This window comes from Bombus bifarius, unplaced genomic scaffold (genome assembly GCF_011952205.1).
Source record: "Bombus bifarius isolate JDL3187 unplaced genomic scaffold, Bbif_JDL3187 scf7180000007990, whole genome shotgun sequence".
NCBI lineage: Eukaryota > Metazoa > Arthropoda > Insecta > Hymenoptera > Apidae > Bombus > Bombus bifarius.
In genome coordinates, this window is record NW_022884371.1 from 765,786 (window position 1) to 790,393 (window position 24,608).

The window sequence follows — 24,608 nt, forward strand, 5'->3', positions numbered from 1 at the left end:
TTAACACATATATTGTTGTTACAATATTTCATAGGTGTCTGCAAACTTTATCTCAAATTCATGTCACGTCATAAAGTAGATAAGTTGAATAATTTTTATATCAGATCTGTATTTTCGACCAATCGCGGGCAGACGCAATCTCGAGGAGAGACGTCAACGGGATTCGTAAATTCCCGTTACGATTATAGCAATCGACACCACGAGGTGATCGATCCCCTGATTTCCGTTAAGATAATAGGGGTGATTGAGTTAGTATAACGCTGTGATTCACAGAATTATAAGGTTTTATTTCCAACGTTTAAGTTACACTGTTGAGTAGATGTAATTCCTGGATGACAACTTGTCGTCCGAAGGTAAGATAGATATGCACGCTAGAGCAAGGCTCTTATAATTGAACTTCGTGTGTTAGTGGACGTAACACTAGAGGATACTTAGTAGAGGAAGTGAGTGTTCGTGCTTAGGCGTTAGATTTGGACTTAGTTGTTGACTTTTCTAGCGCTGTAGAAGAAATAGTTGACTTTTCCAGCGGTATAGAAAAAGTAAAGTTGAGTGACGATGCTGTGTCGGAGGAAAGCTAGCGATGGGTGTGTCTAGCGCACGGGACCATCGGATTTGTTCATGACATTTTTGGTCAGGAAGTGAGGGCAATATACATTGCTTCTGATTGAATAAACGAAGGTTGGTGGATTAGGAAGGTCTTAGCCGCCTTCTTATGGTTATGAGAAATGATAGAACAAGGACTACAATCGGAGTAGGAAAGAAAGAAACTAGCCAAATAAATAAAGTAGAGGAATGCAGTTGGAATGTCCAGGTCCTCGACCTCGTAAGGGCCCGTAAGGGTGAGTCATCGGTCATGACAAATGCAATTTCGTTGCAAGATTATGATTCACTTGATACAATAAACGATTTCGTGTCGTCTGACTTAGAAATAATAACTGTCGAAACAATAGGTACAAATAATATTCGGCGCTTGTGCATCGGTGTCATGAGGAAAGAAACTGATGACCTGACAAAGAATGCTTCATTCGTATGCTTATAAGGTGAGAAAGGAATATTTGCAATTAAAGCAAAAATTACACGGTAAACAAGAAACTGAATGACAGAGTTCAAGAGAGCATGTTCGAGGATTAATCTAATCTCTTTATTCGTCGATTCATCACGATGATGGAATGCCGTTATTGTAAGAGAACAGTGACATTCTACGAGAGTTTGAAAAGAGGATAATAAATATAGGACAATAACGAAGATAAAGAAAATGTAATAAAAAGCATAATAAAGCAAGGAAACGTTGAGACTCGACGAAAAGAACGTATTTGATTTCTTCTCATCGTAGCTGATAGAACAATTGTCGCGCGTTATATTAGCTTATCATTTCATCGAGATTAATGTTCCCGTTTGAGATAGATTATAAAATGAATCATTAAGGCATTAAGTCGCTAGTTACTGCCTCCTCGCAGTGCGAACTCGTATTGGCGAACAAACGCGGCCAATTCGATCGTCCGCCACTTTGTCAATGTTCAAACGAAATTTCAAATCATAACCGTATCCATAACTTTATCGAGATAATCTCCTAGATCCAATCCTATAAATTTATAACATTATAAATCAAATTGTTGGTTTAAAAATTATAAAACTGCGAATATTGTCGGTGTCGTCGACTACAACGAAGCACGTGCTTAAGGTAGCGTGCGGTGGGGGATCGGCGATGCACGTGTAAACATTTACTAGCGCATGCGCAGACGCTTGCTTTTCCATAGTAAGGGTCACGTGATCGACTCTCGTATAAAATCCAGTGGTGAACCGGCCGGCGTCGCATTCGTGGATAATCCGAGGTGACACAAGTGGTTTTTTCGTTTCGATTTTTCCTAGAAACAAACAGTTTTCTTAAGCCTTCTACAAAATACGATTTCGTACAATCCAATGCTCGTGTAGCCGAATAATTCGTACGTGCACGTATAAGAAATATATGCAAAACGAAAGCCGGGAAGAAATTTGAAGTTAGTCGACGATCGGTGGATTTGACAATCGTTTCTCGATTTTCGTTCCGAGTTCAAATCAATCGGTGGTGATTCTGATCGGCATCTTGCCGGATTGTACGATTCGTGGATACGGTAAATCGAAATAAAAACGCGATTTAGTGACGTGTTTGAATCTATCAAGAATCACAAGCAGGCAAGACGACAGGCAACAAACTCTACTCGGATCTTAATTTCGCGGACCTGAATTTTCGATAACACGATCGTCACCGAGATGGCCGACAAAAGCGAATGGGACTACTCCGTTCAAAATGGTGAGTTTTTTTCTTGGTTATCTTGAACGTTGCAGCAACCAGGGCAGGAATAAGCTGTTGTGACGGTACATTGCTTTCCACGTTTAAATTTACATTAGAATGCTCGTGCATTATTCACATCGACCGGTAAAATATTCAGCTTTTAGCTTATTTCTTCGGTACAGTGTCAAAATAAGGAAAGTAATGAGCGGGCTGACGATATTAATGCATTTATGGGAGATCGAAAGCTGCAAAAGAAATATACATAATTAATGAAAATGCATCGAGTATACAAATTACTCGTTAAAATATTTAGGGCAAAATAAAAATCTTTATTCAGATTTGGCCGTAAGAATATGAATAGCTGTAATCGAGTAATAAATGAAATCTTCATTAACCTTAAAAATTATGTTTCATTTATTCAATTACATTTCATTTATCTCATGTGCTTTAATTTGTTTAGTTGAAAGCTCGTTTACGGCGTTCTTTTCTTTTTCTACGGTTTGTAACATCCGTTAGGAATTCCATAAATCTTGCAACGGAGAGTGAGAGTTGATGCGTGTTTACCGATTCGCTTGATCGATTCAATCCTCGAGATCTACCCCGCACTCTTTTATATTTTATACTTTTCCAATAAACGTAGCGTATTAAAAATTAAACGCTTCTATCGATTACAATTGCTACGTATCGTTAACTATTATTATTCTATAATCTATAATCGCTTTTCTGACTGATGACTAAAAATATTTTGTTTTCTGTATCAACCTTGCATTCCTCGCGAGGGAACGGTGTAACATAATCTCTGACTTTTTTATGTTCGAAGAAGAAAAACGCGCCTGTTACTTTGGTAAAAATAGTTTCTTAAAGACTTGGAGGGAAGAAAAATGTACGTAGAGGGGACACCGTCATACATGTTTTACAAGAATGTTTCTCTTTGTGTTTAATATTTTTAACGTTTCTTGAACTATTACAAAAATCAGTCACGCTTGTTTTTCTACGAAGAACGATGAATAATTTTATCGTTTTTCTTGTTTAATCTCGCGATTGTTCTATTACTGCTAAGAACTACCATCTCCGCAGTATTTCACAACACAGTATTATTCCATTGTGGTGATTTTGTCATTTTGTTAAATTACCTTGCTAATTAATCTTTTTTCGCTTTGTTGCTTATCTAATAAAAAAAAGATTACGTTCCAATATAAATACTATCCGTATCAATCACGCTAATTAAAAATACTATACGCGTCTACGAAAAACTGTGCATATTCGTGAATCACAGCGATTAGATAGAATCATATCAGTGTTTTAATGGCATAGAAAATAATAAAAATATTAAATAAAAATTAGTACATAGATATCTTCAGACGCTATTCATTTTCGACTGTGATTTCGTTCAAAGCGTATTTGATCTATCTGATACTATATAGATCGATCGTATCTTTCATAACACGTACGGTAAACGCAATTTATGTTTTTCAAAGACCGCAGCAAAAACACATCGTAGCATGCGAAGATTCGCATAACAACGAACAACCATGATTTTCGATTTTGACTAATTTTTTAATCAATTCGTCTTATATTGTCTCTTTCTCCGTAATTTATAACGATAAGTTACGACTACAAGGCAAATAGGTTAGGAATTTTGCATTGTAAATATATGCTACATCGATGTCGCTGACATCTTCTTCGACTTAAAAAAACATCGATTAGTCGAACGATTGTCTTTTTAACATCGTTTACGCGGAGTTGAAATAAGAGAGGAGAAAGTTACTGTTCTGTCGGTGATAACAAGTCAGTTCCCATTTTGGGGCACGTTCGATTTTCACGGTGTCACGATGGCACCAGGCTCACTGACCTAAGGCCATTGTCTTCGAATGCAGGGCGTCCCAGTCGTGCCAAGGGACGGCGTTGCATTCGCCATGCTAGCACGGGACACCAACCGGCTCAGTAGGTAAACGAAAATCAATAATTTTCCTCGTTGTACTTCAGGCCGATGCACCTGTTCTCCGTCGGCGGGCGTAGGCAACTTTCTGTATCGTTCTGACCAGCCTAGAGTGTACTCGAAAGCATCGTGCACACCAATACTTCGCTACCGGCCAGAGATATATAACCATAAACCGTGTTAAAACGTGTCGTATAGTATGCTAGTCGTAGACACGTAAACATAATGCGAGAATAGAGAGCACGTTGTTCGCTGGTAACGAGGCACGAACACGCACAAGTTGTACGCGAGGTTCTTGCATTTGTGTAGTCAAATACAGCGGTATGTGCATACTTGGCCACGGGTCGGGATTTTATCCGGTCAGTTATCGAGGGAGATACGAACGTAGGAGATTTTGAATTGATCTACGTTTATATGAACTTCTCAGTGGATAAATAGTTCGTATAATTGGGGTCGGTGTAATAGGAGTACGGTAATTCCGTCACTCTCCGTTCTAGTAATACGTGTTCACGTTTAGATAAGTAGATTCAGATTAATCAAACGTTAACTAAAATTGAGTATAAATGGAATTGGTATGAATGGTTCTGATGTACGTATTCTCTGCTTCGTTGAATGTAAGATATCGTAGAATGAAGGATGAAAGAGACAGAATTGAAGGAAATCGGGTTTTTATTGAGGACAAAATTACATAAACATTGCAACATTGCTAAAGAACGTAAATAAAGTTATTTCAGTTGCTCTATCAAGATGTACGATACGAAATGTATTAGAATAACAGATACGTTAAATCCGCTATACAAATTGCGGGCCCTAAAAAAGTTTTATAATCTGAAAAAAAAAATAGATCTCGTCACGGTATCACGCAATATTTCAATTTCGTCAAACTCCATAAAATTGTGGATGTACGTAGAAGGAGAAGTAGCGAGGAAATGAATCGAACTTAATAATTGACGGAAGTAAAATAAAGAAAAAAGTGGAGCAAATTTTTGCGATTCTTTTTCGCATTTGATTAAAGAACGTTACGAATGAAATGTTGCATTAAGGCAACGATGGTACTTGATGGGTTCGAATTCGACGTGATCATTTCATTAATATCATTAGTTGATAAATTAGTTGATAGAGCGTTTAGAGTCTCGGTTCGCGAAGTCAATTCTAAGAATTGGTGGGGATAGCGATGGCTAGTTAACGAAGCAAACTCTCGGCCACTTAACGTGGCACTATTGTACCATATTTAATTTGAGAGGGTCATGAGCACGAAGCACTCGAACACAATTGTTATTACCGATGTAATTGTATCGCGAAAGATCGCATGGCACGCGTCAACCTTTATCGAGCCGATCGTGCGCCAGAATATGAAACATATACACGATCGAGTACTTATATCGCTGTGTTATGTGGAATGAATAATTAAATATGAATGTCGGGCGCAACGAGGCGCGGAAGTGGTGTAACATAGCGCGACGTGATCTAAATTGGGTGAATAAACATCGTAAATAGATCGTCGAAAAAACATGCCTGGGCTGACAAATATTTACCGTGAAAAATTTCCCGCCACGGAGAAGCCACTGAGCGAGCGAGATTTACGTTCTAATTTTGCAATTCGCGCGAGTCGCGATACGTTAATGTCCATTAACACGTTTCACTTGGAAGCATTTGCCAAGGAACATAGTCGAGGAAAACAAACCTTACTTCCAAGAAGAATCGCTTTTTCCATAATTGCATATCGTGGCTCGTAAATATATTCGAATATATATATATATATACAGATATTCTATGGATATATCACGTGTACGGAACATTTTTTAATCTTGTCATTAGCTGTAATGAGACTCAATTACCATTATTATACCGATAGAGCTTGGAACAAATCAAAATGTACGTAGAATTCATATAATATGTACGATATTATTCGCACAGATCACACGAGTATTTAAACAATTATCCATTATATTGATAAACTTCGATATATTTTGATAAGTATTTTCCTTTCGTTCTAACAAACAAAAAGACCATTAACGTTTCAAATCACAGATACAATAACGATTCGATTGATATGTACCACTAATTGAAGATGGTATTTAAACACGTTCGTAAGCCACTTTAAAACCATAATCCATCGCTTCCAGTCGCTTCGTTCTAATGGTTTTTCATCAAGCAAGAGTCGTAACGATGATCAGATCGATGCGGAATAAACGAAGTGGAAACTGTTTGGCCACTTAACGCGTGTTTAAATATCAATATCGAATGAATCGGAACGATATCGACGTGTTTGCATACCTGGAATGGATGGAAGTACAAGAGGGGACGAGAAGCGAAACGTATAGTTAGACGAAAGCGCGTGTTGGGGGTCGCAGACCCAGTTTCGTTTCGCCTTACCCGGTTACCGTGCATGCCTCTCCGAAATGCCCTTAATCTGGGGCCAATTTGTCAGCGCTATCTTTGAACCGGCGCGAGTGCAATCGCAAAGTCTGGCGGATACCGTGATTTGCATAAATTCCTGGCCGGCGTGCAGATCGCCGATTAAGTCGTTTGGCTTTCCGACCGTGTACCGGCGATTCGCCTAAGAAATGGCAATCGGTTCGAATATTTACTACCCTGTCGCGGGATATTCGATCACTGCCGGAAGTTACACTATCGCGACCATTGTTTAAGACCGCGGCGTTATTGTCCTTCGCGGCAATTAATGAACGATGCCGATTATCTTCCGCGATTATATCGATCTCATGATTTATCATCGGTTTCGATGTAATTAGTATTCTTTCGTCTTATAGTTTCCACTTTTTATCAACTTCTTAGTTACATAAGTACACGGATCCCGTTTACTTTGAACGAAATAGAGGAAATTAAGTAGTAGCAGCTTGATAGAGTTGCGTTCGCGAAGGATCGAATATCTCGTTTGGGTCCGAAGCACAGTAGAATCGAATGGATTTATTTAGTAGATGAAATTTTAGCTAATGTCTTATGAAACGAAACCTTGCTGTTATTGAACCCACTTACCTAAATGTCAACTCCTATTACTTGTGCGAATAAAAAATCATAGAAAGTTGGAAGTATCAAGCGGAGTACTGTTTTATGATACAACTACTTAAATCGATCAGTTGAAGAACCTTAAAAGTCCAAGAACAACATTTACAGATATTTTGCAAAATAGCTGTAGCTTCTGCGCGCCATCGATTATTGCCATTGGTTTTATAGTACTGTTTCAATTTAAACTCGTTCACGTTGATTCAGATAAACGTTCATTTATATGTAATTATACGAGTAATCTTTTTTCTACGTTTTAAATGTATGAAATAACACCACATTGAACGTGTATCGTTTCTCAATTCACCGATTCATTTGTCTGCCGCCAAGATTATACAAACGGAGTTCTATCGCGATAAGTATTATACGTAGAAGTAGAGGATGAAGAAAAGAAGGATCGTCGGTGCGTATACGTAATCAGGTACTAGACTAGACTTAAGTACGTGATACGTTCGAGTATCGCGTTTAAGTTAAGAAGCGAGATCAAAGATAGGCGTTGGAAACGGTGCAGCTCGCGGAAACGAAGGAAAAGTTTTCTACCGCGCGCTTTTAATCGCAGACACGTGTTGCGTTATACGCTAGGTGAGAAAGAAATTTTCGATACGATCATTTTTTATCGTTCGTGACGAGCCTGAAGCGTTCGGTGAAATCCGTACGAGTACTGTTTTTTTTTTCTTATTTATTTATTCTTCTTTCTCTTCTTTCCTCGTTGCTCGTCGCAGTTAACGTGAAATTCGGGTCAGACAGGAATTTCGTTCGACACAGAAGGATCGAGGTCGGCGTTCCCGCGTCGACGCAACTGCTTGCCCCTTTTTCATTTACACCGTGTCATAGTCCGCTGCAGGGCAGCCATTAATGATTCTCGTTAACCCGGCGCGATCGGCGCTTGCAAACTTCAGAAACACACTTATGAGAAACTACCTTGCAGTACCGCCAACTTTTCGCGATTTATTGCCTCGTTCCGCAACCTGCACATTCCAAACCGATCGTTTCGGGAAAATAGTATGAACAATGTACGTAATTATCGTGGACCGACGCAAATCACGCGACAAGATTATCGTGTAATTTTCAAAGAGTCTCGATAAAATGGAGGTTTTAGCGACGTGGAATTCTTTTTCTATCACCTGCGACTCCTTTCGACAAGTTTAGCCCAAATTCAATAGGAAGGTGAAAAAAGATTGAACGAGACGAATCGTTGTGAAAGATCGATGATCGCGTTATAGACAGCGCGTGTTGTATATCGATTTCTCAGTTTTCTCATCTGTGCTCATCGATACGTAATAGGTTTCATTGAGATAAGATATATAATTGTATAGAATAAATTTTTGCAGAATAATATGTATGTATTTATGATCTCATCGAGCAGCTATATTCAACCATGAATCATGATTATCCAGAGAGAAGTAAGCGAACCTTGGTTTTAAATAGTTCTTAAATCTTCTAAATATGATCACCGACATGGTAATTAACACGACGGAGGAATGAGAATTACGCGTTTAAAACAGCTGCTTGATTAGTTGAGGTCTGTTTAGAGTCATCGCACGAAGTCGACGCGCCGTTAAATATGGCACACAATGGAGCAGACAGGAAGATACGATGCGTCATTTTTCTCATCCGGTTTACGTAAAAGGCGTGGCATTGTTGTGCACGCGTATTCGTTAAGAAGTTACACGCATAGTTTAACACGTAATCAAAGGAAGGTTAATCCTGGCGGCTGCAAGAATAATTTCAATGGCAACGTTCACCGACTTTCAACTTTCTAATTTCCGCTGTGTACGCTATACTACGGCAAGAACAAGGCTAAACTCTAAAAGTGTCAATATCAGTTAATAAAAAGCAATCGAATGAATGTTAGAAGCATTTTCCGTATATAAACGAAAGCACGTTGAGTAGTTTGAGCGTCACAGATCTTAATTCAACTCGATATCTGACTCAATTTCCGCCGCAGAGATTTCTTCGATCCTCCTCCAACGTTCTTCGACTTGTTCGATTCTTTGCACGACGATGTTGCTGTTTCGCGTCGCGATTTACGAGGTGGTCTCGGTGAAAAGGGACTAAAAATAAAGAAGGTCAAAGTGCAAGGTCCGTGGTGAAATTCGCCGAGAAAACGTAGTCAGTGATCGGGATGCGGCGTTTACGCTCGCCTTGTGTCTTCGACAAGGTTGAACGAACCTTCGAGCAGATCTCGACGACCTCGAGGAGATGTTTTTCTGCTTGAAGCGCGGCGGCCTTTGTGATCGCTATCAATGAGATTCTCAACGAGCTTGGAAGAGACTGTGTGTCGAATTGTGCATTCTGATGGCTGGAAGACGCAACGAACGCTTACACCATGATGAATTATTATTTTGGAAACTTGAAACTCCATAATGAACGGTTTTTTTTTCAAATTGAAGTGGTTATTTTTATCGGGGGTTTCATTTTCTTGCCATATTAATATCGTTTTAGTAAAATTGTAGTATCGTTTGAAAATTGGTATCTTGAGGATTGTTCGACTATTGCAGACAGTTTACAGCATGTTTATACGGTAACGTAGCAAGTGGACGGAGTTATTAAACCAGAATTCGTAACCGGTTATATCACTTTCCACCCACGTAAACTGGTTCACGTGTATCAGTATCTCTCTTACAACTGTTATCGAACAGTTTTCCATCGCGCCGTTCTCACAAGTTCACGCTGCGATTTAAGATCGATCACATACACGCAATAAAATTTCTTCAAGATTTTTCCACACCGAACGACTCGCTTCGCTTGTCCAATTTTTACGTATCGAATGTTCCTTTCAGTTTCTTCTTTCGTATAATGCACAATGCTACTTACCTATCGATTAATTAGACCGAAGATATATTAATCTGGTATCATTTGATAGTACTTTCGTATGATTAGAAAAATTCTATATAACAGAAATAAAATAGAAAATGTAAAAGACAGAAAATAAGCGGACGCTTATGTGTCTATACTTTTTATAGTCATTGTATGTTGCAAACTCGCGAAACATTTTTCGGAGAATACGTTCTGCAAATGCACGGGAAATTGGAAGAAACCGGCGGTCACGGTCCATGGGGTTATAAGGGCCACTTTGTAAATTAATGGCGCGCGACAATATCGCGCGTTCCGAACATAATCGCGGTTACGTCGCGCGCCCATTATGTCATCATCACGTGCTGCTCCGCAGCTGTGAACCACGCTGAAATCTAACGTGCGATAGAGGAATGTATGCACGGAACAGCTGTATTTTTTCTCGCTTCAGAGCAAACGAACAGACGATCGTGCTCACACTTTTCGAGAATAATTAACCGTTCGCCTACTTAACGTTATATTGCAACGAGAAATAAAGAACTCGTGACTTGTAATCGTGAACTTTGTTCGATGACGTTAATTCCTTAATTAGAAATATCCACGACTATTTAATGAAAAATAGACAAATAGATGGAAATACATGATCAGACCATCTGATTCCGCAATATTCTGATCTGATTATAATATGCGATGTTTATACAGTTTCGCCAAGTGCAACTCGCTAGCGTAAGAGTAACGCGAATCGCGTTAGGCGTTTTGAATGCGGTACGTCACTAAGATCGTTTCAATATTGAACCTGTGATTGAGGCCGTGCTAATAAAATTCTATAAGTAGGAAGAAAAATGCGTCACGTGCGATCATGACAATCCTAGATCGATGTATTAAATATCCAATGATGATGTTACTTTCTTTCGAACGTAAACTCCATAGTTTGGGTGCTCTGTTCACTTACGTCGCACATGAATTTCTTTTTCGATCGTGTTTGTTACAAAATCTGCCGATAAAAGTGTCGTGGTGTAATATCATATGATCTTGACACGAAACGAGCCTCCTTGACCTATCCATCACCGAACATCATCTTCGTTTAATCATTGCTCCACTGTCTGCTAATTGTAGCCAAATGTCGACGATCTGCCGTCGCTAGCATTGATAATGATATATCGTGCTTCGGCGAACACTTATACGAAATTTCTTTCTCTACACTTATCGACAGTCGATTCTATCTTTCTATCTTTTTCTATCTAATTATATCTTTTGTTATCTATCGCTATTTTTCTTATTGTTTATATCTCGAAAGTATCGACAACTCTAAATATAGTTATAGCTGCCTGTGTATCAGTAACCGAATCACAGAGCGAGCGCAAGGCAGGTTCAGCGCGTTCGTCAGTAGCCGGCCCCGCGTTTTGAAAGGCCCCGAGGTCTAGGAAATTTATCTGCGAGCATCGATAAGGCGAGATTTTTTTAGAGGCTATTCTGTCAATAGAAAGTGAAGTAGCAAATTCAGTCGATTTTTATGATGTTATGAAAGATTTGGCATCGAAAAAAGCGAAAAAAATTATTTAATATTATTATTGCATTCTATTATTATTTAATATTCATCTTGTAAAAAATATACAATATGTAACAGCATTCGTAAATAAATAATTCGTCGTTGTAAAATTTAAGTGTAGGATTTGAATGTGTATTCAGGCCCCGCAAGATTTTTGAACCCGGCCCCGCAAAAGGTCACGCCGAACCTGCCGAGTCATCCTGTATGTGGTACAAACCTCTCAGTTGAGAAGCAATCTGTAAAAAGAGATGGAATAAAAGAATAATAATTATTTGCAAATTCCATGTATAATTCATGGTATTATATCGGTATTCTAAGTGTGTGTAATCGAAGGACGGGAAATGCTTAAGAATGCAGCCTTATCACGAGCAATATCGGAATCGCGTGTCAACGTTTGAACGAGATTTATGCAACGGCACGTGACCCATGCGTCCGTGATAACGGGCGTCTTAAATCAACCGATAATTTACCTCGATTATCTGGACCAATACAGGCTGTTTTGATGTGCTCGCTATTACACAATCGAGCGTTGTTATTCGCGTGCCATTATCATTAACTCGTTGTTGTTGTTGTCGATTGACCTATCGAAACAAGACTCAGCTTATTGCTTTAAAAAGACCACTTACTTTTACCGATAAGTGATATCCTACAAAAAAAGAAAGAAAGAACAGTTTCGAAAATACTAGAAACATTGATTACACTTATTTTTAACCGACATTATATGATAATTAAAAAAAATATATAGTCGTCCCATAACGTCAGTATTTATTCAACGATAAACGTAAGCAATTGCACATCGTATTGATTGAAAGAACATAGGAAAAAAATGTGAAAACTGCTACTCTTGAAAGATTGTTGGTGGCTGAAACGTTATCTCTAACTAGTAATTAGAAAAGCTTCTGCTTTTCACAAGTACGATTAAACTCATGTTATCGATCTGTACTATCACATAGGATAATATCGGAGGTGTTAATTGCACTTCTGTTATTGCGCCAACCACCAAGGAGTAATTTTTAGTAGATATAGAAAGGAAAGTATTCTTCCATTTATCATGGAAAACTTTTACGAATATATTATACCTGTTGCACGAAACTTTTTGAAGCGTCTCATTGCCATTAATGACATACGATTGTCATTCTTGTATTGTAAATACGTATTTATTAAAAAGTTAATATACAGCACGGATAAAGGTCTGAAACTTAGATTAGTGTTATATAGATTGTCCCACTGAATATCGAAGCTTATTATGTATTTTCAATTTTGTTTCAAAGTTTACCAATCTTTGCCAATGTAATGATAGTCGTGTCTTGCAACAGTGCTAGTAAAATTTCAGAATGGGTTTCTATAAATGTTCGAGTCATTTTGTGGCTATTTTATGGCTCATAAAATAGCCACTATATGTTTCATTTCCATCGATATCCTTTTATCTGCGAATCGTCAAATTTCTATTACGACTAATAGGAAAATTTCTCTTGGATCGTTCGTGTAAATCAATAAATTATTTTAACTATTTACGATGCCGTAAGCGTAACCAATTTCGACGTCGTTAGCATCGATTTAGCCTCTTCACGAGCCGGTGTATTCTATGCATTACGTTGAGCGTAACGCGAAACTTTGTGGCAGACTGCAACCTTAAATATTCATAACGTTTGATAATTCTAATATCTCGTCGGTTGCGCTTCGGTTAGTTTCAATATCATTAAAACGCTGCTCGTAACACACACCACGTCTACTGGATTATTTATAGAGTCAGCACGCTAAAACTTGTTATCTATGTGAAAATGATTAAGGAAGGGTATAAAACTCATGGGGATTACAGATATGACGGATGACTTCCCGCGTCACGAGCCTTTTCTTACACTCTCTAAGTTTTTATCCATTTTGGATCTTGGAGGTTTGTGGAGATCGTAAGTCTGTCTCGCATATTTACTTGACAAATGTTATTCTGACACTTTCTTGGCTGAAATGAGAGAAAAATATTCATTCAAAAAGAAGAGAACACAAAAACAATTAAACATTTTTTCCAGAAACATTTGTTTTACAACTTTTATGCGAGATAATGAACGCGTTTATTGAAAGAAAAAAAAACACTGCATTTCACGAGAGAAGATAAGCTCGCATAGAATTAATCTCCAATTAAACTCTTCCTTCTAATTAAAAAGAGAATTACGATGCTATGAAGGAAGATCGTACAGAATGTTTAAGAAATGACGCCTCGAGATTGGCAAACATTAACGAGATCACACGATTGATAATCATTTAATATTTTATCTAATCAGAATTATGTATACACATAAAATCTAGGCTGCTATGCCATAAAAATACAAACTGTACAATCATCTTGTATACACTGTTATTGACTAATAAAAATCCAATTGTGTATTAAATACACAACGACAAAAAATGATTCAGCTTCTTGATATTTCATCTTTATGTTATATATCTTATATCTTGTGTTATGATGATATTAAAATATTCAATTAATCGAGCACTTTCAAGTATCAATGTAGATCGTTTTGTCTTTTTATCTGAAATACTGACATAATACGATTGAACGAGATAAAATACTAATTCATAGCCTTGTTACAAGACCAAGAACTTTTAAAGATAAACAAATAATAATACGATCGGACAAAATATTTTTTTATTTTTTTCACGTTTCCTTCAAATGAAGGCAAATGCTAATTTATTGTCGATCAGGATTTTCTGTTAATTCTCTTTACTTCTGTGTAATAAGAAAATAAGTAAATCTTGTATAGTACGTTAACATGTACTTGACCAGTGGCACGTGCCTGTATCTAGCCTGTAGCTAATTATGCTTAGCCATTTACATTTACTACGACTGAATTCTAATTTAAATCGCTTATGCACAACGCTCAATCGCAAAACGCAAAGGAGATCTGTTGGTAAGAATCTCTCGCGTTCCGTCTTTGCTGCATTTCCCACCCAAAGCACGCTGTCGAACTAAAGCAAATATAATTTACTTTTTGATTACAGGACCAAGCACGTGGGTATCAAAATTCCCAATGGCGGCAGGATCGAGGCAGAGCCCCGTGAATATCGAAACCGACCGAGTTGAATCGGATCACGAGGCTTTGAGTAGCAAACCCCTGCGATGGAAGTATCCGGCAACCGCTTCCCGGAAACTTGTTAATCCGGGTTATTGCTGGCGGATGGACACCGACGGCAAGGGCACGTGTAAGTTTATTTTCATTTTCCACGAAACGATCCGGGAAAGCTACTTATCACATCGAGCAATTGGCTATTGCCTTTCAGAAGTTGTATATGTAGATACAGATAGGTACCGTGCGTGACCAAAACTACGTTTATTCTTAGCCTGTGATTGGAGTGAAATTGAAACTAACAACGATATAGAGTACGTTTAAGTGTCAAGATTGGAACATAATAGTAGATACTAATACGGAATAGGAACATTAAATGGTTATAAACTTAGGATAATTCATAATTGAGGAGAATTAAAATGGGTCAACGAGTCTCTCTATCATGATTAAACAGCGCTCAGAAAATGTAATTTTATCTGAATAATATTTTAGATCATGTTCTTCTGGATTTTTAATTATTTTCATAGCTGAATTTCATTGTATAAATACCCCTCGATTATTAATAGATTCACCCACCCTTTTTTCCTCAGCGTAGAAATTTAGAAGAATACGTACATTGTCGTTCGTCACTTTTTAATCATCGTAAATTTCGTTTTTATATATATATTAGGTTGTCTGAAAAGTTTCTTTCGTGTTATAAGGAAATAATAGACGCATGTTTTTTTATTTTATGTTAGTTTATTGAATTATGCACGAACGTAATAATAGAAATATAACGAAATGAGTCATACCTAATTCAATAAAATAATATAGAACAGAAATTGTTGTTCATCCATTATCATCTTATGAAACGAAAGAAACTTTTCGGACAACCTAATATATATATAAAATTGTACTTAATACATTTAGCATTATTAAAGTGTGCTAGAACTTTCTTATAAGAATAAAAATAGATTATGAGACCTTTCAAGCGGGTTAAAAAATAAGATAGGCGAACGTCCATTCAGAAGATAGGATAAAAAATGGCAATTCGTTCGTCATTTCGTACTTAATCATGTAGATAACGTACGAATGGTTGTAAAGTAGTTGAACGGATTTGGCTCGCGGTATCGCTTCTTGACTCCAATATTATTTATCATTGCGGATGGAAAAAGAGTGGTTTCGGGGTTAAGAAACGCGACGTGCCGTGCCGTGTCGTTCGTTCGTGCATTTAAATGCGAAACTAAGAAGTCGTTCGTTAGTTGAAAAGCCTGGGACACGCCGTGAGAACGATTTCGATCCGCAGCATTGAATTGCAGATCGACCACGAATGCAAATATCTCCCCTTCCCAAAGATTCAGTAAGAAGAAACCTTTTCTGGATAGTTGGATCGTGAAATCCATCGAAACCTTTAACACTCCCCCTTCAGAGCTTCTTCTTCAGCAAAGAAAATTCTGAAAAGTAGAAATTATCACGATAATTATCACTTGCAATTGTCAGTTTGACTTCTTTGTAATTTTCACTCGGATAAAACAATCGAGAAAGCGTTAGATTTTAAAGAACGGTCGTTGATGTCTTAGCAACAAGATTTCTTTTAAACGCAGAGAATACATTTCTTAATTAAAATTCCAGGAAATATTTAAACATTGTTATCTAGATTAAAATTCTTGGAGGCTCAGCCTGCAAGAAAACTCTTCAATTCGAATTCCATTAAAGAGATCCGTTTTATGAGACAATAAATAGAAACATCACAGAATCCAGTTTACGACAATTTCCACCATTTAGCTGATATTAATTCGAATCTGGAATCGATCCGGCTGTTGACAAAGCAAGTATACGATGCTGTTTTCATCACGATGACCCAAATATTAGTCCATGAAGAGCGACGGACTTAATCTGAAGCAGTTCGAAGTAGATTTCAGCGTTAACCGCGGCCAGAAGCTAATTGGTTGCATGCAAGGGCCACGAAACGTGGCTCTAATCGTCCATTTCCGACACTGTGAGAGCCGGTTCGCCTAACAGGAACCCGTCAGAGGAAAAGCTTGCGTTTGCATTTCGTCATCGACATCGTAAATCCCGCGGCCGTAAAACTTTATTCTATGCTTTATCACGATTAACCGTCTTATCTATGGTACTGAAATCCTCGTGAGATTATCACGAGCGAAGAGAAGAAATAAAGAAGGAAAAAAAAAACAATTTTTGCGAAAGAAATCAGCCGTTGAAACTTATATTACACCTTAAGTACAGGATCGAGTAGATTGCAATTTATATACTTGTTATTAATTCGATAAGTAGCTGGTATACAGGTTGAAGTTCTATACACTGGCTCACGAGAGTATTTCGACATTTATTATCGAAATATTTTATGCACGTATTGCATGTATCATATGCATAAATTCTTCGAAAGTGCATTAGCTGTATAATGAGACACGAGTGTCATGATCGCGTTGGTCAAATTTGAAAGTAATCCGAAAGCGTTCGAATATTTTCCTGTCCCACTGTATGTGTGTTCGGATAGTCGTTTAACATGTAATTGCTCTTTGAATAAAAACGTTTGATCGCGTAAGAATAGAGTTGAGTTAAGTCATTCGGAGAAGTAAAAGTGCAAGCCAAGATATAGGGAAGTTTGACATTTGAAACGATAAAAGACTGTATTCGAGATAAATCTTCGTTTCGAACGGCCTCGCTAATTTTCACTTTCCCGTGCGTCAGCGCTTTAGAAGCAAATAATTTCAATTAATTTCTATTTGCTCTAATATGTATCGACACAAAACAAGAGGGCCAAAGCGCTCGAATATCAGGATGATGTATCAGTGACCGTGGTTTACTTATTTTTATCAACTTGTTATCCATTATTTTACAAAAAATTGATGATTATTCCTTGCTTGAGGAATTCGGAAATAATCAAAGCAATTTAAAGCGAACGAATCAAAGATTGTTAATCGATGATGGTCTTCGAACGAATTGCTCGCCACGAAACGCAAGATAACAAAGAAAGACAGATTATAATTGGTTTTTATTAATTATAATTGGAGGGAAGAGTCGTGGAACGAGCGTAGAGTGAATCGTGGTCATTTTCCTCGAACGCTTCGACAACAGTTTCGTGCCAGTCGAGCAGGCTTTTACCTTTGCGAGGTATGTTCGAAACGAGGACGGTCGTGCCGTGACGCATTATGCGTGCTCATACGTGGCAGGAACGAAACGTCCACACGATGGAAATAGAGCAAAGTTTCAGGGAATCGATGACCCCATACCATCGATATATCGTGGCCCATTTTTATTAACGACGACAAATCGTCTTAAACAATCTGACAAACACGCACGTGTCTACCTTTCGAAAATAATCGTGTCCCTTTATTCGACGAACTATTAGGTCCTGCGTAATCGTTTCGTTGTCATTTAGGAGCGATAAAGATGCGAATCTTGTTTGATCGTACAATAATTTGGGAATAGTACGAAAGTTTAACATCACATTAGGGATTTCAAAATTTAATGCACTGATCGTTCCTTGATACGCTTTTTGATCGTATTTTGACAAGATTAGGGTCGTAACAAGGCAATACCATTAATATGTCAATATTAATAATAATCGATAAAATTGCTATGATTTTTTTGCGGATAATACCTGTGCATACAAGTGAATTATATCAGCGAAGAAAAAAGATATTAAATTTCTTGTATATATTTGAATTAATAATACGTGACATAATACGCGATATTTATCGTTATCTTAATTAGATTGTTTTGTACTTAAAAATTATCAGTCTCGAATGTGTTAAGAATGATATACATTTGTATCCGTTTATCTTTTGTTGTTTTGTGTAAATCGACCATCGTTACTTCGTTGTAGTTCATCATGGCTATTCATTATCTTGTTGCAAACTTTGTCAAACCCACCAGCTTTGCGCCACTAATGACTTCAATGCGATACCTTTTCTGCGACATTCCCATTCAAACAACTTTCGCAATTACACTTTTACTACGCAGCACTGGTTACTACTATAGGATTTCTATACTCGAACAAATAGGAAGATAGAATCTCTATACGGTGTTGTATAGAAGCTAAGGGAACACGGCAATGAACATTGAAATATCTCAGACAGGTATAGAGTGAGAATCAAAAGCGAGTATACATCCGGGAGGCACGGCATTTGCTCAAATATTCTTACGCGTGTGTTGCGCAAATTGAAAATTGATTCTAAAGACGTAGACTACGGATTTTCATGGAAATTCATATTTTTAAGAATGTAACTAAAAAGCATTGTAATACTTTTCGTATTATACGCGTTCTGTGCAATTTTGCGTTTTCAAATTTCCCGGTAAATGCATAAAAATCCACAGTCTAGACACAAAGTATGTAGAAATACAAATTAATAGTAAAAGAGAAACGTAAATAAGTATTTAGGAAAATCAATGTTGCACGAACGTCATTTTTCCAACACGTATACTCACTTTTGACGCTCGCTGTAGGATCGAAGCAGGTGATCGTTTATTCAGTTTGAAGCTACGCTATTCGATTCGAGAGTTCGTCGACTCTGACCTGCTCGCCATAAATCTTCTTTAACCTTTGCGGTTATGACGCGTGTGGGGTTTCTCTGTTCGCTTTTATCCCCTTACGACCCCAGTATCGTTCTTGTAATTCGGCTAATCAAGCGTATCCTGTAATTCAACGCGCTGAAACGATCCGCGTTCGTTCCAAATGCCATCGTGGAAACGATGGAAACTTTTCTGCCGTCTGTTTTCGCGTTACACAACCGCGAAACCATAATACGGACTAATATTAGAATTCTTTCGCGTGTTGACGATGGTTTCGTCGAAAAATTCTACCGCGTATTCTCGGAGAAGGCGAAGGATCGAGTAATAAATTTACGATAAAGATAAATTCGGGGAATATTCAACGTTCGTTTGAAAGAGAAAACTTAAGGTCAGAAGAATAGAGGAGAATGATTTACATCCCTGGTTCGCTATCTTTGTTTTTTATTTCTTTTTTCTTAGCATCGGTTCATATATCTGTTTCTTCCTGCAATTTTCTACTGATAAGGTTACACTGTCGTTCAATGACGATTTTTAAATGGCCAAGCATGGTTACGTTTTTTTAAATGAAATTACGACGATGATTTCACAGCTTCGAGATTGCGTCTTTAAATAAAATTGTAACGATGTTTCTACAGTTTTGAGCGGCGGACCTTTGATGGACGACGTCTACAAATTGGAACAGTACCACTGCCACTGGGGATGTAGCGACTCGAGAGGATCCGAACACACTGTGAATGGACAGGCCTTCGCCGGAGAGGTTAGTTCACTTTAAAAACGATTACTTCACTTTTGTAAACAATTGTCCGTAACGGCAACTCCAACTAGATACCGTACATAAATTATACGTTTCATATACATATTCATTGTAACTGTTGAATTGGAGCGACAGGTCAGCTCGTTTTATTTAGTTAACGGGATAAGAATCACAAAATTTTGAAAGCAGTTTCACGGTAATTCATTCACAATTCACATATAAAGTTTTTAAATATACAAATATACAAATAGATCCTGTATTATTTGTTCGCACAGAGCTAATGGAAATCGATTCAATGATGGATTTATTAAACTAGAGAGAAATTAAAATCTTACTTACGAAATGTAAAGAAACAAGAGAAGCATTTTATAGCTTCATCTACGACGAAAATGATATTCTAGAGGAATAACAAACTACATATACCTGGACTTTGTGTGTGTAATATCCATGGTCAAGTTTCTACATTTTTATCAACAAATGCGACTGTAACAAATTTATTTACATATTCCACTTGCCAACTTTTGTTTCCTCTAGAATTCAGGCCCACGATGTATGATATAAATAGAGAGAGAGAGAGAGGGGAACAAATACGTTTCAACGGGATTTAACGCGAGATCGTTCGGCGTAATTTGCGATTCCGTGCACGGACAAAAGACGAAGAGGCCGCCTGCAAACGAATTTAAAAGGACGCACGTGGGATTGGTGATTAACCGTGCTCTCTAAACATTCTCAACAACCAGCGCGTCTGGCTTCGAAGCGAATCGTTAATAATTCACTGTCGAGGAGCATGATTCGTGTCACAATGATTCGTACGAACTTACGGTTACGATTCGACCTTGTTCGAACGCGTGCACTTCATCGTCCATGAGTCGAAGAAAGATTCCAGCAATAACCAGTTTTCTAATTAATATGATCATTAAAAGCACAATGCGTGCTGCGTCTGTTCTTCGAGTACCTAAGCCAAATCATTTATTTTCGAGACCAATTTCCTTTCTCTTCTTCTTTCGTGTTCTAGATTTTTAGAAATTCTGGAGATGTTCTGAAATATACGAAGACTACTATGGAAGTTCATGTTTATTAATTCCCTGATTTTTTTATCAGTTGATGATTAAATGATGGCATTTTGATGGTGAAGGTAATACACGTCCAATGTTGTACGAGTAGCTTCTAAAAATAGATACCACGAAGTTTTATATAAAAGCAACGGTGATGATAGCCGATATATTTTAAACATTCATGAATAGATAGATAGCAATAGCATACATTTAATCCCTGAATCAAATTCAAAGGAACAGGTTAGATAATATAGAAATAGTCGACAGTGTATTGAATTTTAAAATTACTTTTTTACGTAATAAAAAATAGAAAATGTAACATAGTGTTCCCCTGTAATATTCGTTTACTATATTAAGCTATCATATATGAATATTTATGTATATTATCTGCGTCAGACAATCGTTTGTTATGTCAACAGCTTCGGAATTATTTCAATAACGATGTTAGGAATTCAGAGGAATCAGTTAGCTGTGAAATTTTTCCTACGAAGGATTAATTAAGTTTTTCCTCTCTTTCTTTTAGAGTAAATTTTTAGTAGGACGTTACGTACCATGTCATTGTTTACGTTCCTATTCTATTTCAAAAGAACCAAAGAATTAAGATAATTGTCCGTGCCATTTGTATGGAAATGACGAACAGAAAGTTACGTAAGAAAATGTGTTCAAACTTCGTGAGCCTAAACTTTATGAGAAATGCTTTCGGTTGTTACGGAGCAAGGAACTAGACATCGATTGCGCAACGGAGAAGTTCTTTCGTGATTAATTGTTAGAGAAAAACACGCGGTGGTCGCTTCGACGTTAAGAGGTTGCAATTGCATTCTCGAACGGTAGTGTGAAATATGTTTGCTTGGGACTCGCGTTTGTTTGCAGTGCACGTCTTCACTTCGATGTTCGATGCGGTTCGAGCGCACCGACGACAATGTACTTCCTTTTGAGTATACAGAATACCGATTAATTTATTAAACGGAAAAATTGAAGAGAAAGAAGATCGAAATTTGTATTCCTTCATTTTTATTTGTAATCTTGTATTTTAATTTCTTTTTGGTTTTTTAAATGTTACTAAATTTGTTAGCAATATTAAGGATACGAAAAGAAACCAAAATAACAAGATTAAAAATTAAAATTAATATTGGTCAACTAAGATATCATAAATAAATAGTTCAATTCTCCAAAAACATATTTTGTAATGTTTGATCACGAAATGTGTTAGTTTCGCCGTGAATTATCTGTTAGCTTATTTCGTCAAGAACCACATGATGATCTGTGAATTATTTGAGAAACATGTTGCCACAATCATCACGAGTTTCGCTGAAACTCGATTCACGAAAGCAGCCTGAATTCCATGATTCATAAAGCATTATCTTTGTAGCTTTCTTCTCGATCGCATGACTCCATTAGTGATCTTCCTTTTATACTGATTTCAAGTCATAAATATTCAGCGAGACTAAGACTAGCGTGGTCTACTAAGATTGTGATGTAAACATCACGAGGAAAATTGTTAATATATCGGAAGACTGGTTTTTTCTTAGAACACGATGCATGAGAATCTTCCAGGAGATCGATCATTTGTTGATTTTGCAATATCGAATTTATTCACAACGCTTAATAAATTTGCATAATAATCTCTGACGCATGATTTTTGTCGTTGTATTACATATTTGTAAACGATTGATTTTCATTTAATTACAGTTGATGTTGACGAAGATTCCTAAAAAATGTTTGGAATAAAATGTAAAATACAGGATATCGATTAAATTTCTAACTTAAGAAAAAAAAAAAGAAGAAAAGAAGAAATAAGTGTACAACAGCGATATAAAATTTTGATACAGAAATATCATTGTCTAAAAATTATTACAAATACTAGTATCATTTATTTTGTTAGATGTATTCTATTTGCTATTTTCATGTTACAGTTGCACCTGGTGCATTGGAACACGAGTAAATACAACACCTTCGCGGAAGCTGCAAAGGCGTCCGATGGCCTCGCGGTCCTCGGTGTGTTCCTCAAGGTCAGTAATCATTCTTCACTGAATGCTATTTTCTAGACACTCTATTTTCTTAGATACTATTTTCTAGATCTCTAAGTATCTTTGCTACGTTGATCTATTTAATTTATATCTACACCTACGTTAAGCTGTTAACTTCGTTTATTCCCCGACACGAATAGGATGCAAATTTAAAAGCCAAATTACCAATTTAATTATTATCGACTGCCAAATGGATGAAAATTGAGAGCAGGAAAATGACAAGATTATAAACAAGTAGCCATTTACAGGTAACATTAGATTCGAGTATCCATAACTATAATTAGTTAACGAAGTTCTTGGAAAAATAATTATGAAGTTACGAATTTCTCGTCATTTACGAGTTAACAGTGATTTTTTTAATGTAGCGTAAGTTGATTATTAATGGTTACGAGGATAGGGGAGATTATAAATTTTGCCTATTCAAAGCCAATTTCCTCGCTGTGCTAGCTTACACGATAGAATGATTATAAAGGAGGGGATCTTTCTTAATGCGATTTTTATCATTTTCCTACGTTTAATTTTCTATTGAGGCTTGCATACAAAATAAAAATACGATAAGCCAGTGAAACAAACGGTAACGAGGAATAAAGGTTCCCTATCAAAGGCAGAATTTGAGCGATTAAAATCTATTATTAGAGTTGCAGTTATTAAACAAGACAGAGTTAGAATATATCGTGATACCTGTCTCAAAGTCAGCGATATTTCAAAGCCGCGACGGCAGATTCTTAAGATCGTAATCCGTTTATATGCTGTTTTTTCTACGGGTGCATAGAACCGTATTCATAGAAACATATCCATATTTATAGTCGTCTGGGCTTCTAAATAAGCTCGTAAGCCCTCCTAAGCAGAATCCGTAACAATGACGCGGTCTGCTTCATCATCTGTTTGATGACACGTTACGTAATCTTTCGAGAACGAATCATTATCCGTTATTTCAAAGACGAAGTGAAATTCTCTCGTTATCAGTACGGTATCGCGCCACCAAGGACGAATGGAAATCATGCACGCGATTTTCAATTACCGGTATCCGCTAATTTTATTATAATATTTTCCGCTTGCAATTAAAATTTTGCAGTTTATTGTTCCACTCTTTTTTTTTTATATAACACGTTTGGATTAATAACGTTAGAGAATTTTAGATAAAAATTAAAATGAAATAAATGAGAGACGAGATGGGTAAGGAACATTGAAAGGAATTGCAGCGAATGATTTTAAATTAGCGACTTCCGCTTTGCACGATCCGCGAATGGAGATAGGTTTTGTCGCGCAAGAAGTGTACGAATAGATTTGGATATTCAATCGGAATTATTTTTACATAAAAACCACGCGCAGCGATTGCGCAATCGTTGTTAGAATATTTGCGGAACGTTATAACGCGAGGCAATTCGAAAAGTGACATTGTGCAATCGATTGCTTATAGTAGTCGTTGTTTGCTGGAAATTTTCATCGAATTTGTGCCGGCCAAACAGATTATTTACGGCCGCCAATGTTGCACGGAAGTTGCTCAAATTTATTATAGCTGATTACGTGCCGGTAGCCCTGTGTAACTAACTTCCTGTGTAGCATTTTATAAATTTAGAATAGAACATTTTCTTGGCTAAATCTAACTTCATTC

General features: G+C 37.2%; 1 protein-coding gene across 1 annotated transcript in view; it reads left to right on the plus strand.

Annotated features, from left to right (window-relative positions):
* The first annotated feature begins 1,791 nt into the window (after nucleotides 1–1,791).
* LOC117205334 (carbonic anhydrase 1) overlaps nucleotides 1,792–24,608 on the plus strand; it is a 28,943-nt gene continuing 6,126 nt past the window's right edge. Inside the window, exons 1-4 of the mRNA XM_033443635.1 lie at nucleotides 1,792–2,290; nucleotides 14,578–14,778; nucleotides 19,793–19,914; nucleotides 22,880–22,975. Coding sequence (XP_033299526.1) covers nucleotides 2,251–2,290; nucleotides 14,578–14,778; nucleotides 19,793–19,914; nucleotides 22,880–22,975 — 459 coding nt within the window. The 5' untranslated portion in view covers nucleotides 1,792–2,250. The remainder of the gene's footprint in view (nucleotides 2,291–14,577; nucleotides 14,779–19,792; nucleotides 19,915–22,879; nucleotides 22,976–24,608) is intronic.